We start from the raw sequence: 16973 nt of genomic DNA on the forward strand, positions 1-16973 counted from the left end.
AAGCGTAACACTCTTAGTCTTCGTCATACCTAAATTTACTGTGATATTTCTGTAATCTCTCTGTAGTATCTCTGTATTTCTCTCAAAAAGAACTATTTCTGTCATTATTCCCTTCCCATCAGATAACCACTTTCTTAATTATCAAGTACATTCATTAAACTCCATGAATTTCCACACCTTATCCAACTCTAAAACTTATATGTCAAAACAGAAGTTACAGACAAATCTGAGTTTTTACAGATGAATTATGAGAGTGTTTTTGTACTCTGCAACACAGTATTACATGTAAATCAATACACGTTTAATAACAAAACAATTCTCACCTGCTCAGTTTTCACCAGCCTTTTACTGTTTTCTTCTTATTACTGATCCTTGATAATGTGAGAAATCACGAAAGCGCTTTCAATTTCGTTATTTTTTTTCACAGTGGTTGTTTTGCATATTGTGATATCACCTATTTACTGTGATCTTATTGCATTATTACATACCTTGAGGAGGATCTCAGAGATCTCGCCTGAGTGGAGGATGACCTTGTCGGAGGCGACCTGCTCGCCGGTGTTGAGGAGGGAGGCTCTGATGGTGAGGAGCTGAGAGGTGCTGAGAGCCTCCACAGCCACCCTGTACACTGACCCTGGCACCACATTCCTGCCACCTACCACAACCCACTTCCTGCAACACAACCAAAGAGGTACGTTAGAGACACCGGCAACACAACCAAGGAGGTACTTTACTGACACCATGGACACAGAATACTTTCTGAAATACAATTGTTCACACTCTCCACAACTTGTTACAACAACTGTTTGTTTTCAGCACATCGGCCGTCTCCCACCGAGGCTGGGTGACCCGAAAAAGAAGAAACACTTTCATTATCACTCACTTTTAGTGACTCCACCAACACAAAACTTTCTTGTTGCAACACAACTCTGGAGGCCACAGGCCCGTAGTCACAAGAAGTCACTGTGAACACTAAACACAAAAAAAAAAAACACAAATCTGTGCTCCCCCGAACACTGATGGATGCTCTCCTGATCCTAACTACTCGCACAATGTATCAACTTGCCCAGGAGATAACCACAACACTTACTAAGGGATAATCATAACAGAGATTAACAAGAATGATCCCGGAAACTGATGGTCTGACGTGATGCATTGTTTCTTGCTTGACTGTATTAATTGTTATACATTGTTTCTTGTTTAACTTTGTATTATTATCTATTGTTTCTGCACTGTTTTTTTTTTATGGTATTTTTAGTTAGTATGTCTCTAAAAATATTCTTATGAAAATGATTGTTTGTTAGTTGTTTTAATTTGTTAATGTTCAGCACATAATTAGGAGCTTAATTAAATAGTACACAAATGAGTCCAAGAATTTTTTCTTGGGTCTGACAAAGCAAAAAGAATGATCAATTTTTCATCTCTCCTCCCCTACGAAGAAAAAATTGGAGGCCTTTCTAAAGGTTTAAGTGTTGCTGGTGTTGGTACTCTCGTTCTGACCAGAGGCTAGTGTTGGTACTCTCGTTCTGACCAGTGACTGGTGTTGGTACTCTCGTTCTGAGCAGCGGCTAGTGTTGGTACTCTCGTTCTGACCAGTGGCTAGTGTTCGTACTCTCGTTCTGACCAGCAGCTAGTGTTGGAACTCTCGTTCTGACCAGTGGCTAGTGTTGGTACTCTCATTCTGACCAGTGGTTGATATTGGTACTCTGGCTCCTACAAGTGACTAGTGTTGGTACTCATCTTCTGACATGAAGCTTTCCTCACTGACTTACCCAAGCCAGCTCAGACTGATACAGTTCACCAACTCGTTCGAGTCACATCCTGCGTGACGGGAAACAGAATCTGTTCCCAAAGTTCTGCCTCCTCTCCGGTTTTCTTACAATTTCCAGCCACATTTCCCTCTTATAAAATATACTTCATAGCCTCTTAGCTCTATGTTTAATTCTTCTTATGGTGGTTTATTTAGAAGTGAAAACCATTCTTTACCTATAATTCCTATTACTATTTTAATATTAACTATTGTCGGATACTACTGCTGATGTACAACTACTAGGAGAGGAACACCAGAGATTTAACAATCAATCGAGTTTTAGCAATTTTCTTCTAACACTTCGCTGATTTGGCTGTCTTACTGGATAAGATTATTTCTTCAATAACGTTGATTTAATTGTGGGTTTTTCATTTGTTCTCGTATTTTTGTTTTTAAATGAAACTCACACAATAGCCACGTTTGGGAAATACCAGTATTTCACCCGGTGATCCAGGGCAAAACTTGGCATATATAAATCGTGCATATTTATGTATATGCGGATATCCGTAACAGATCTCCGGTTTTGGGACGATTAGTTAGTGAATATCTCTGAAGATTACGAGGCAGGTTAGAAAGACAAGCGAATACTGGGATATATTTATTAGTAAACGTTTCGATCCTGGGACCTAAACGTGTCTAGTACTTGCTCACGTGTCATTTTAAACCATTTACCAAGATTTATACCATTACGAGACGGAGGATCGAGTATTTACCTCTTCTATGCTCAGATTTAAATACACAAGCAGCTCTGCGTAACGCGAGGATAGAATACAGTTTGGGAGTGAGTCTCGGGTTAACATACGGAGGATCGAGTCTCCAGCATTTCCTGCAATGAATGACCCACAAGGACGGTGGATCAAGTTTCCGCTGCTCCATATGATGAATGACCTACAAGGACGGTGGCTCTCACAGTTAAAATGATTTACATAACTGGCTGAGAAGTGATCTTTGTGAAAGTGGGAGATAGTAAGGGGGAGAGATGATGATGGGGGAGAGATGGTGAGGGGAAGAGATGGTGAGGGTAAAAGAAGAGGAAGAGTGAGGGGAGGGTAGTAAGCGGCGAGTTTGAAAGTAAGATAAGTAACTTAACACTGGTCATTGATGACTCTCAATACAGGTGGTGATCCAAGTTATCGTAAATGTGAACGAGCTTGGAAACCAGCTGATCCTTCCCATACTCAGTGACCGATAACACTGTTGATGTTTGTGTTTGACACTGTAGCCAGTGATATTGTTTGACACTGTAGCCAGTGATATTGTTTGACACTGTAGCCAGTGATATTGTTTGACACTGTAGCCAGTGATATTGTTTGACACTGTAGCCAGTGATATTGTTTGACACTGTAGCCAGTGATACTGTTTGACACTGTAGCCAGTGATACTGTTTGACACTGTAGCCAGTGATATTGTTTGACACTGTAGCCAGTGATACTGTTTGACACTGTAGCCAGTGATATTGTTTGACACTGTAGCCAGTGATATTGTTTGACACTGTAGCCAGTGATATTGTTTGACACTGTAGCCAGTGATATTGTTTGACACTGTAGCCAGTGATATTTTGTTAGACACTGTAGCCAGTGATATTGTTTGACACTGTAGCCAGTGATACTGTTTGACACTGTAGTCAGTGATATTGTGTTAGACACTGTAGTCAGTGTCAATGAGTCGCGGCTCCCATCGCTGAAGTCTGGGGATCAAATCTCCGACAGGAAAAAGAAAATAATTAATATATTTTAACAATAGTTTCTACTATTGTCACAATCCCAGGTGTTATGTGGTGTCGGAGGTAGGTGAGGTCTTCCGGATGTTACTAATATATAGCCACCATCCGGCAGCCCATCATGTACTCACTTGTACTCACCAGGTTGAACTCGTCTGGTTGGCTGCTTGCTAAATGCCTTCATTAATTCGGGCCTAACCGTAAGTTCAAAGCAATTCTTGCGAGTTAGTTCTAGCGGCATTCATATGTAACAGTAACATCAGCTCTCCTGGAAGGAAACATCAGCAGGAGTTGGTGGAGCCACTGCTGGACCCACTGCTGGACCCACTGCTGGACCCACTGCTGGACTCACTGCCGGACCCACTGCTGGACCCACTCCTGGACCCACTCCTGGACCCACTCCTGGACCCATTCCTGGACCCACTCCTGGACCCACTCCTGGACGACAATTTCGTCACCCTACTGAAGCCTCCCAGCTCAGGCTAACGTATTTCATTACTCCATAGTAGTAGTAGTAGTAGTAGTAGTAGTAGTAGTAGTAGTAGTAGTAGTAGTAGTAGTAGTAGTAGAAGTAGTAATATATGGAAGGAAAGGATAATTCCAGAACCAAGGGAGACTTTTGTAAGTTATATAGTATCTGTCTCGTGTAAGTCACAGCTTCCATCAGTGACTTTTGTCAATCACCGCCATCATCAGTAGGTAATGGGTCCAGTCCTGGACCCATTACCTACCTCTGTAATAATCCTTTGACTACCACGCACACCATGGGTATGGGGTGACTACTACCCACACCATGGGTATGAGGTGCATAATCAAGATATGAAGCTGAACTTGAGCTGGGCACCACGGAGTAGTCTCCTTAATGCCACTGAGGGGTCCTTGATCAAGAAAACTGGAACTTCGGGTGCCACTGATGATGACAGAAGTGTGTTGATGTTGACAAAAACGTGTTGATGTTGATGGTGACAGAGGTGTGAAAATGGTGACAGAAGTGTGTTGGTGGTGGCAGAATCATGTTGACGGTGGCAGAAATGTGTTGACGGTTTCAGATTAACTGTTTATCAAGCCACCTTGGACCACACCCGTCAATACTATCTCCTATGTCTACTTACAAGATTTTTCGACAAGAAAATCAACCAAAACGCTTTCAGAAAACACAGGTCTGTCACTTCTCCTGAATTCTCTGACAGCACCCACAGCCTGGCTGGTCAGATACCTTACCTAAACTAGCATACGAGACATTTTAAACTAATAACTAATAACACTGAACATGTTAAAAATATATCGCAGAAGAGGTCGACATTTCTTAGAAATGAGCGATCTCTCCCAAACCCATGTTGAGTTAATGATGCTGTTGATGTTGCAATATTGAATTGATGGTGCTGTTGATGTTGCAATATTGAATTGATGGTGCTGTTGATGTTGCAATATTGAATTGATGGTGCTGTTGATGTTGCAATATTGAATTGATGGTGCTGTTGATGTTGCAATATTGAATTGATGGTGCTCTTGATGTTGCAATATTGAATTGATGGTGCTCTTGATGTTGCAACATTGAATTTATTGTGCTCTTGATGTTGCAATATTGAATTGATGGTGCTCTTGATGTTGCAATATTGAATTGATGGTGCTTTTGATGTTGCAACATTGAATCGATGGTGCTCTTGATGTTGCAATATTGAATTGATGGTGCTCTTGATGTTGCAATATTGAGTTGATGCTGCTCTTGATGCTGCAATATTGTTTGAGTGGATGGTGCTCCTGATGTTGCAATATTTAATCAGGAGTTTGTGCTTCGCTGCATGTAACGTTCAGAGTTAGTTCAGTGAATTGATTTCTTGGTTGTAATTGTTACGGTTGTCTCTCTGTTTGTGGTTGTTCCCGGTCATAAGGGCAGCTGTGTCTTGTGTCCAGAATATGTGACAGTCCCAGTCAGCACCAACACTGTCACCACCACCACTGTCATCACCACCACTGTCACCACCAACACTGTTAGCACTAACACTGTAACCACCACCACTGTCACCACCAACACTGTCACCACCAACACTGTCACCACAAACACTGTCACCACCAACACTGTCACCACCACCACTGTCACCACAAACACTGTCAGCACCAACACTGCCAGCACCAACACTGTCACCACCACCACTGTCACCACAAACACTGTCAGCACCAACACTGCCAGCACCAACACTGTAAGTACCAACACTGTCACCACCAACACTGTCACCACCACTACTGTCACCAACAACACTGTCACCACCAACACTGTCACCACCAACACTCACCACCAACACTATCACCATCAACACTGTCACCACCGCCACTGTCACCACCAACACTGTCACCACCAACACTGTCACCACCAACACTGTCACCACCAACACTGTCACCACCAACACCCTCGCCTTCTTAGGATACCCCTCACACTATTTGACTAACACCCAGGTATCTATGTGCTGCTAGATGAACTTGGCCAGCAAGTGTAAGGAGATGTGTCCGCACGTTTCGCCCCCATCAGGCTCTCTACCACTGATGAACGAGGGTCAGGTGACCCGAGTTGGTCGTTAGCATCCACTAGTTACTATTAGGATGGTTTATTAATTAGGTTTATAACCTATCGAATACATTAAGGGTTCATGAAGCCTGTACACCAGCGGTCAAAAATATATTAATCCCTAAAATAGGGATTAATGTAAACTCCCAGTGTATATACCCTGAGTTTCTTCAACCTCTGACAAAGGAAGGTCAGGCAGTGTTGTAAACACTGGTATGGGAACGTCTTTACTGTGTGGCACAGGTTTTTTAGCTGACTCCAAATCAGGATATTCCCACTAGGCTTTCTTGTATTAGCTGAAACCTTTCACATCACAGTACAGAAATATCAATTGCTACTAATATTGGTGGAATTACCGACAATATGTGAAGTAAAAGGACACAAGTGCAACTAATGTAACATTTTATTGTGGCAACGTTTCGCTCTCCAGGAGCTTTATCAAGCCGTAACGGCATGACAAAGCTCCTGGAGAGCGAAACGTTGCCACAATAAAATGTCACATTAGTTGCACTTGTGTCCTTTTACTTAACAATTGTTATGGTGGTTTTTCGGTTCTCTCTACACCACAGACACAACAAAGTTAAACTTTTCCTTTGCCTATTTTATCACCGTCGTAAGTATTCTACACAGCTTTTGCGAACCATGTAGGGAGCCCAAGACTTGTTTTACAAAATCTTTGATGTTTTTCTTTGTTTTGCAAAGCGTATTCGCCACAAATGTAGCAAAATGTACCAGGATTGTTCAAGCAGACTCTTCGTGAAGAACTTATGTTTATCTGGAAAATAATAAGAAGAGAAAGGTTACAGTATCGTCAGTTGGTCGTTGTTGATACAACTCTTTTTCGTTAATTATTAAATCATATAAAAATAAATGGATAATCTTCATTAAAACTATCTGTATATACAAACTGTTACTATATATTCATATACACACGTTATGACTAAGTCTCCCATTAATTAACTGAGGGTACGTATACAATATCTCACAAACCAGAGCTAATTTAAAAAAAGCCTCCTACTGACTGCTATTTTCAAATTCAACAGCCCCAAAATACCCTAAATACCTTCAAATATCTTTGGCAAAGACCTTTTTTTTATTAACCAGTGTAATTTTTATCATTTGAGAACAACAGAGTTGAGGATGAATCAGTGTTATCACAGAGGCTGGTGAGATGTGTCATCATGGTTGAGATGTTCAGTGGTGTGGGGGTTGTCATGTCTGCCGCAATTAATTTAACTCCAGCAGAGGACAGACATGTCTTGCGTTAATGTGAGCTACGTATCGCTTAATAGAGCAGCTGTTGAATCTGATGTAATATAACGCTGGATAAAAGGCCCTTTAAGGAGGATGACTCAAGTTTGCACTTAGTGTGTTGACGGCGATATCTATGTGGTGTATATATATATATATATATATTATATATATATATATATATATATATATATATATATATATATATATATATATATATATATATATATATATATATATATATATATATATATATATATATATACGACAGACACCTTTTGGTTTTTTGTGAGGTGTGTGCCGCCCAACCTTGGTATCCTGACCTGCACTTCCGGCCATACATAACACTCTGCACGGGTTATCAATGCAAACACACAATTATAGTTAGTAAAAACAAATAATAATAATAACGCCCTTCCTCCACCCTCACCCCACCCAATACCTCCGCCCACCACACCTCCACGACTAACGCACCGCCCACCGCCCACCATACTTGCATATCTCTAATGCTCTCCACTTCTCCAGCACTTACCAGTAAATTCTGTTTTTAAAGATATTTGTAGACTGTCTTAAACTTAATGGTGTCTTACACCACCCTTCTACCAGCTACCAGTCCTCCATCAACCACCCTTCTACCAGCTACCAGTCCTCCATCAACCACCCTTCTACAAGCTATCAGTCCTCCGTCAACCACCCCTCTACCAGCTACCAGTCCTCCGTCAACCACCCCTCTACCAGCTACCAGTCCTCCATCAACCACCCTTCTACAAGCTACCAGTCCTCCGTCAACCACCCCTCTACCAGCTACCAGTCCTCCATCAACCACCCTTCTACCAGCTACCAGTCCTCCATCAACCACCCTTCTACCAGCTACCAGTCCTCCGTCAACCACCCTTCTACAAGCTACCAGTCCTCCATCAACCACCCCTCTACCAGCACCAGTCCTCCGTCAACCACCTTTCTACCACCTACCAGTCCTCCGTCAACCACCCCTCTGCCAGCTACCAGTCCTCCGTCAACCACCCCTCTACCAGCTACCAGTCCTCCGTCAACCACCCCTCTACCAGCTACCAGTCCTCCGTCAACCACCCCTCTACCAGCTACCAATCCTCCGTCAACCACTTCTCCAGTAGCAACCAGTTCTCTGTCAACCACCCTTGCACCACCACTCTACCAATCATTGACCTTCCACCAGCCTTTTTTTCAGCCTTTAGTCAAAAAGCGTCCATAGGCCGCATGATGGACGCTCGTCACGCGACGTGACTGTGGACAGGAGCCAGTCTGTGAACTTCAACAATACAGTTGAATCTAATTATCGGATCAAACATGAAGTATAAGGTCAATAGAACCTTACTACTCACTACCTTACAGTACTTGACTCCCACTAGCCTGACGGCTGGTGGAAGTCAGGTACTGTAAGCTAGCTTTAAGTCAAATAACACTGGACGACTTCCAATTTGGTACCACCAGTATGCTTATACCAAACTGAAAGTAGTTATTAAGGTATATTTAACTTCATTATGTTTAACTTCATTTCGTTTTCGCTCACTGATTTTTAACAGCCTCTCTCCACCTATGTTGTACTCTGCGCCCGGTCTTTCCTCACCTCCCACCATTCACACTACCTTGCAATCATCTCAAATAAACTCTATAAGATTGTTGCTGGACGACGTCTGCAGCTTGTTGAGGTCTCGCTGGAGTTTATCTCTCTACTCTTTTTTTTCTATATTCTTCTCGAAGAATAAAAAGGCACAATACCGTGACTGGAACAATACTTCCAGTAAGCTCCTGGACCAAGTATATCGGATCTACTTTTGAATCCATGTGTGGTGTTGACATCCCCAACCTCCTCATTTCCTTACTAAACTTATTCATAACACGAACATCGTAACAGTGCTTTCTGACATCCAACTGGCTCATATAAGTGTTCACCTTCCAACTGTGTCAAATATTCTGGCTCCTCTCGTGCCGTTGTTCACTCTGTTGCTTACCCTTCAACGTCATTATCAAGTTTCCTTTGACCCTTGTAACAAGGTGAGGTTTAACCCCTTCTGCCTATCATGGTTGCTTACCTCTTAGCCTCAGAGCACGTTAGGTAGCAAGTCTAGAAGCTCTCAAGCTGTATTATGCACATAAACAGCTCCGGGCTCAAAGTTGGTGCTGCGCATTCGAAAATTAGTCTGGCATAATTGATGTACAACTTCTAGAATGAATTTATCATTAGATTCCTCTAAAAACTTTTCAGAATAACACCAATACATTTTGTACTGTACGTAATCCTATACACATTTTATCTTCTTTCTCCTTGTCTAGCGATTATACACACACAAATATAGAACAGTGCATTAACGTGATTAGATTCCATTGACAGGTGAAAGCAAGAAAGATAATGGGACTCGTTCTAAGAGAGTGCGTTGGACTCCATTATTATGCTTATGCAAGACCTACCAATAAATACTGGCTCTCAGCGCTGACCATACGCTCAGCAAAAACATGCAAGGCTCTCAGCTCTGACCATACGTTCAGCAAAAAAGACAAGGCTCTCAGCGCTGACGATATGTTCAGGGAAAAAAATACAAGGCTCTCAGCTCTGACCATACGTTCAGCAAAAAAAATACAAGGCTCTCAGCTTTGACCATACGTTCAGTAAAAAAATACAAGGCTCTCAGCTCTGACCATACGTTCAGCAAAAAACGACAAGGCTCTCAGCTCTGACCATACGTTCAGCAAAAAACGACAAGGCTCTCAGCTCTGACCATACGTTCAGCAAAAAACGACAAGGCTCTCAGCTCTGACCATACGTTCAGCAAAAAACGACAAGGCTCTCAGCTCTGACCATACGTTCAGCAAAAAACGACAAGGCTCTCAGCTCTGACCATACGTTAAGCAAAAAACGACAAATCACCAGCAAAGACCCTACAAGACGTGAAAGTTGATTTCACTTGCATAGGACGATTGAGTGGCAACCCCGTTAATAGATGCAGGGAGGGAGAAGAGATGCCTAGTGCCAACCCCTTTGCAACCTGGGGGAGGGAGGGAGGAGGATTACCAAGTGTTATCCCTTTTAGAACCCACGGGAGGCTTGTGTTAACATCACTAGTGTTAAAACCAGCACAAGTGTTAACACCAGCACTAGTGTTCCTAACACTAGCACTTGTGTTATCCAAATTAACATCAAGAAAAGACTATCTTTTGTTATTTTCTATTTGTCCAGTGAATTCAATATTTCTATGTTCTGAATTCGATAATTCTTAAATGAAACAGTCTTTGTGAGGAGGATCTTCACAGAGGAAAATGATAATATCAATATAGATTCTATACACTCTGAGTGTGTTGCCACAACGTAACTGTCATACTGATTATGACAGCAGCACACTATGTTGCCACAATGTAACTATCAATGCTGATGTACTCCATTTTATTAGACAAAAAGGTAAAAATAAGCGACTTAACACTAAGAGTGACCTCTAGAACGTCTCCCATAATGAATATACGCAGCATCCTCGCATAATTCATTTCAAACCAGGAACAAGAGCGCCTCGCACACCTCAATGGGTGCTAATACATGTTGAGAATGTTTATAGGAGGAAGGATGTATGTTTAGCGCATTCTGTCTAGTCATTCGTAATGTAATGGTCGTAGAATGTATTAGCGTCTGGGATTGTTATTGACATCACGGCTCTACCTAGCAACTCTATTCATTAGCCGTCAGTACGAATCTGTCGTGACTTATGAAACAGTAGTTATACGATTGCAAACGAACCACGGAATGGGTGGGGTTCGAACCCATGGTGAGTGAGTTGGATTAATCTTATTGTAGCCAACTGGCCCAGTGGCTGACCCACCGGCCTGGAGTTTTTCCACTCACTCACCATGGGTTCAAATCTCACCTGTTCACAGGTTCGAATCTGTTCACTTAGAAAAGTCTGTGTAATTGCCTATTTGTAAATCCTTGTATGATTTTGCGATGGGTGAGCTCCAGCTCTGGTGACCGCTTCTTAGTTTTCGACCAACTGACATAACTAAACTTTCTCATATCTATTTATAACTGGTGTGCAGAACCCGAGCTCAATCTCAATGCTCAGCACCTTGCGCTTCTTTCTGTCATCCTTAGGATGGACAGAATAATTCCTACTAGCCCTGTGGTTCATTTGAGTGCACAATTTCAAACTATTTTGCCTTGTTGCATCTTTCTTCAAGACATTATCGTCGTCTACTCTGACGTAGTATTTTACATGTCATGATCATATGTCCTCGTGCTATCTGCGCCTCCAGCATCATAAGTCTCAGTTCTCTCATTATTTCTTTGTACCAGTAGATCATTTTATTAGCTTCGTGTAGTCGCCGATTTGTGTTAGAGGGTGTCGAGTCACCACTCCTCTCCTGCCTCTTATGCATCATCATTCTCTTTAATAAGATCTTTTCTATTTCTTATTTATTTGTAATCATTACCTTCCTTCTGATGAGCTTCTGAGTTGTGAGAAACTCATGTCGTTGTTTCCTTGTTAAGAATCTTTGCATGCCATCATGCTCACAGCATCTGTTTACAGTTTCTTAGTCTCGTGTCTCTGGCTTGTGATCTCATCTGCATGAGATAGTTGAACATAACTGTGTCTGACTCAATTAGAGAGAATAACAGGTGCACTACAGCAGGTGTGATTTCTCCTCATGGCTCCTTTAACATCCCAGCTAGATCAGAAAGTTTCTCATTATATAATCTAAATATTTTACTCTCCGTGTTTTGCAACCCACCGTGTAAATGCTCCATAGTTGAAGATATTTTTTTCTCATTTTTAGCATTTACTCCTCAGATATCTATCCTGACATATTTATCCCTCCAGGTCATGGGAATCTATATCCTTCCTGACACACCTCATCTCTCTTCACCTCTCAGATCTTACGTTGCTTGGTTAGGTTAGGCTAGGTTAGGTTTGGTAAGGTTAGGTAAGGTTAGGTTAGGTTAGGTTAGGTTAGGTTAGGTTAGGTTAGGTTAGGTTAGGTTAGGTTAGGTTTGGTAAGGTTAGGTAAGGTTAGGTTAGGTTAGGTTAGGTTAGGTTTGTCAGGAAACAGGACAAGTGTTTCCTGACGCGGGTCTAAGCCATGTGATGACCCGCCGTTGGAGCTATTGATCATCTGACCGAGGCCTTCCTCTGGCTCACCGAGTAACGTGTCTGTCTCATGCAGTTACTCCGTATTGGTATTGGCATCCCAGTACCATTTTTGACTTACTGCGTTCTCTGCTTCTTCTGCTAATGTATAAGCGTGGTTGTGATATAGTCGTGAAAAGCGTTGTAGAGGTGGTGAAAGTTGTGGTTGTAGAGATGGTGAAAGTTGTGGTTGTAGAGATGGTGAAAGTTGTGGTTGTAGAGATGGTGAAAGTTTTGGTTGTAGAGATGGTGAAAGTTGTGGTTGTAGAGATGGTGAAAGTTGTGGTTGTAGAGATGGTGAAAGTTGTGGTTGTAGAGGTGGTGATGATGAAAGCAGTGTTGATTGAATGATGGTACATGTGGAATTAATTTTAATGATGAGTGGTAATGTAATTATGTTAGTATTTGTAGGTAGCAATGGTTCTGGTGTTGGTTACCATAGTAGTTGTAGAAGTAATGGCGGTAGAGGGTAGTAGTGGAAGAAGATAGTGGTGATAGTTGTGATGGTGGTAGTAGTGGTAGTGAAGGGGGATGCTGGTAGCAGTGACTGAGGCCTCTTCTCCCACCTGACCTCCCTACTTAAGAAACATCAACATCACTCCAATATTCGCTACTGGCAAGGTTTAAACTATTAAAAACAGGTACCTGCGTTATTTAGTATGTGTTTGTGTATGTGTGTGTGTGTGTGTGTGTGTGTGTGTGTGTGTGTGTGTGTGTGTGTGTGTGTGTGTGTGTGTGTGTGTGTGTGTGTGTGTGTATGTGTGTGTGTGTGTGTTTTGTATTGATATTTTTTTCATAATAGTTCATCCACGTCTCAGAGGGTATTTTTCTGACTAATTTTGGTAGTGTTGAGCACCACCTCCTGGACCTGAGTGTTGAGCACCACCTCCTGGACCTGAGTGTTGAGCACCACCTCCTGGACCTGAGTGTTGAGCACCACCTCCTGGATCTGAGTGTTGAGCACCACCTCCTGGACCTGAGTGTTGAGCACCACCTCTTGGACCTGAGTGTTGAGCACCACCTCCTGGACCTGAGTGTTGAGCACCACTTCCTGGACCTGAGTGTTGAGCACCACCTCCTGGACCTGAGTGTTGAGCACCACCTCCTGGATCTGAGTGTTGAGCACCACCTCCTGGATCTGAGTGTTGAGCACCACCTCCTGGACCTGAGTGTTGAGCACCACTTCCTGGACCTGAATGTTGAGCACCACCTCCTGGACCTGAGTGTTGAGCACCACCTCCTGGACCTGAGTGTTAAGCACCACCTCCTGGATCTGAGTGTTGAGCACCACCTCCTGGACCTGAGTGTTAAGCACCACCTCCTGGACCTGAGTGTTGAGCACCACCTCCTGGACCTGAGTGTTAAGCACCACCTCCTGGATCTGAGTGTTGAGCACCACCTCCTGGACCTGAGTGTTGAGCACCACCTCCTGGACCTGAGTGTTGAGCACCACCTCCTGGACCTGAGTGTTAAGCACCACCTCCTGGACCTGAGTGTTGAGCACCACCTCCTGGACCTGAGTGTTAAGCACCACCTCCTGGATCTGAGTGTTGAGCACCACCTCCTGGACCTGAGTGTTGAGCACCACCTCCTGGACCTGAGTGTTGAACACTTAAGTGCTTGTGTAAACTGTTACCAGACTCTTGTAAATTATTATCAGACTTGTGTAAACTATCAGACTTTATATATTTTATTATCACACTGGCCGATTCCCACCAAGGCAGGGTGGCCCGAAAAAGAAAAACTTTCACCATCATTCACTCCATCACTGTCTTGCCAGAAGGGTGCTTTACACTACAGTTTTTAAACTGCAACATTAACACCCCTCCTTCAGAGTGCAGGCACTGTACTTCCCATCTCCAGGACTCAAGTCCCGCCTGCCGGTTTCCCTGAATCCCTTCATAAATGTTACTTTGATCACACTCCAACAGCACGTCAAGTATTAAAAACCATTCGTCTCCATTCACTTTTATCAAACACGCTCACGCATGCCTGCTGGAAGTCCAAGCCCCTCGCACACAAAACCTCCTTTACCCCCTCCCTCCAACCTTTCCTAGGCCGACCCCTACCCCGCCTTCCTTCCACTACAGACTGATACACTCTTGAAGTCATTCTGTTTCGCTCCATTCTCTCTACATGTCCGAACCACCTCAACAACCCTTCCTCAGCCCTCTGGACAACAGTTTTGGTAATCCCGCACCTCCCCCTAACTTCCAAACTACGAATTCTCTGCATTATATTCACACCACACATTACCCTCAAACATGACATTTCCACTGCCTCCAGCCTTCTCCTCGCTGCAACATTCATCACCCATGCTTCACACCCGTATAAGAGCGTTGGTAAAGCTATACTCTCATACATTGTCAGACTTGTGTAAATTATTTACATAAGTGTGTCAACTGCATCAACACAGCTTTCCACTCAGTCACACTGACCCGGGGAAATGGCAATGGGTCGACTGTAGACTGAGAGCAGGAGTAGACTGAGGGAAGGACTAGACTGAGGGAAGGACTAGGCTGAGGGAGAAATTAAGCAAGAAGCATTGCACTAGGCCTGCTAGACCTAAGCTGTACTCAGACCTCTACAACACAACTGTCCTCAAAGATTTGTTAAATTATACCCAGAATTAAGGAAGGATTCTAGACTTCACCTTACGAACGCAGACAAAGCAAATGCGATAATAATTACGGACAAGGTAGGTTACAGAGGGAAAATAACATTAGAAAACAGGGGAACTGACATGCCCTTTAAGGCAGTATTCCAAAGTTCTTCACAGAGTTTGTGGACACGAGGCAAGAAGAGGTGCATATTATTATCACATCAGTGACAGTAAGAGGGAAAGTTACTTCACAACAGGAGACGCAACCTTGAGAAACAGGTCCACAAACCTTGCTTGGAGTTAAAGGTCAATAGAACAGCTACTAGCAAACTAGCTGAGCACACTCCAGCGTGAACAACACACTGCCAGGATGGTGATAACATTGAAGATGGTCCAGAGACGAGTAATTCAAGACTTGCAAAAAGATACTCATATACTTCTTACTAGCGATATACTTCTTACTAGCGATATACTTCTTACTAGCGATATACTTCTTACTAGCGATATACTTCTTACTAGCGATATACTTCTTACTAGCGATATACTTCTTACTAGCGATATACTTCTTACTAGTCTAGAAAGCTTTTGTACCCTCGCAATCCAGCCTGAGGTCAGGGTTTTTGGCTGAATGCCAGCTCAACCAGGTTGTAACTGTTGGCATCCTGCTGGCCCACATAACCATCACAGCCTGTTAGATCTGGCATTTGTCAGAGGTAGTGATCCAGTTTCTTAAGTTTTTAGCGATCCAGATTCCTCTTGAAAACGTCGACGTTCCGGAGGTTTTTTTTTTTTTCATCTTCCGGTAAAACGCCGAGAAGTCTTGGACCACACATGTTAACACTGATATCATATTGAGCTAATAGTGTTCCTGCTTTCCACTGGATTCCACATCTCACTTCACTAAGTTTTTCAACAGATTTTAACCTAAAAGAATATATTTATCAAGCGTTTGTTCGCTCGATACGATTAATTTCACGTTGTTGTTTTCGTGTGGAATTGTGGGTAACTTGGGTCGTAACGCTTTCTAACCTGTAGTGATTAATTTGCACATCTCAGGGTGAAAATAACTGAAATTTTAAGCAAAACGACATCGTCCCTTGTGTAACATATTGGAACACTTTGTGTTGTACGGTATTTACAACTTATTCCGTATTTGCAGATTTCCCTGGCGTAATACTTATTTCACGACTTCTGTCTCTTTTTTTCTGTAACAAGAGCAGTCTTATTAAACTGTGAGGTGTTCCGAGTTTTTGTGTCTATGTTTCTTTGAATATATTTCTTCAGATTGTGTTGTTTCATGCTTCTGTCGGGTTAAAGCTTAAAGAGGCAAAATTCCGTAACTGGGACAATAGTTTTGCTGTGTTGTTGCCTCTACGTCTATTGTTATTGAGTCACCACATTACACCGCTATTTTCCTCTCAGCTGGGAATTTGCTTGATTTTGTAATACCTTGTAGCTCAGTGGTAATGCGCTCGGCTCAGAACCAAAGTACCCGGGTTCAGTCCAGATTCGTGCTGCCCATGATCGCCTGGTGGTAAACACATGCCTAATAATTATGTAAATGAATGACTATGAGCCGAGAGATAGAAACAAGAATATCTTATTGGCGAAGGAAAATAACAAAACCAAACGCAGATGTCTTGAGGCTGCCACCATCCACCTCACCAACACTACAGAGCAGTACTGTGGGATGTACATTTCGCAACACCGTACAACAGTACAGTGAGATGTACAATTTGATTAAGTCCCTTACGCAGATAATCTTGTCTCAACAAGTTAAACACAAAATACCACAACTTGAACCTTCAACTTCACCACCCAACATCACTTGACATCACCTGTAACAGCATCTGACCTGTCCTAGTGGCACCTGATATGTCAAG

At 42.8% G+C, this 16973-nt stretch overlaps 1 protein-coding gene across 1 annotated transcript in view; it reads right to left on the reverse strand.

Moving 5' to 3' along the window:
* The window catches only part of LOC128690895 (CD109 antigen), a 326701-nt gene that overhangs the window by 143747 nt on the left and 165981 nt on the right, over positions 1 to 16973 (reverse strand). The window contains exon 3 of the mRNA XM_053779656.2: positions 489 to 669. Coding sequence (XP_053635631.1) covers positions 489 to 669 — 181 coding nt within the window. The remainder of the gene's footprint in view (positions 1 to 488; positions 670 to 16973) is intronic.

The sequence above is a fragment of the Cherax quadricarinatus genome, chromosome 24 (assembly GCF_038502225.1).
Source record: "Cherax quadricarinatus isolate ZL_2023a chromosome 24, ASM3850222v1, whole genome shotgun sequence".
Taxonomy (NCBI): Eukaryota; Metazoa; Arthropoda; class Malacostraca; order Decapoda; family Parastacidae; genus Cherax; species Cherax quadricarinatus.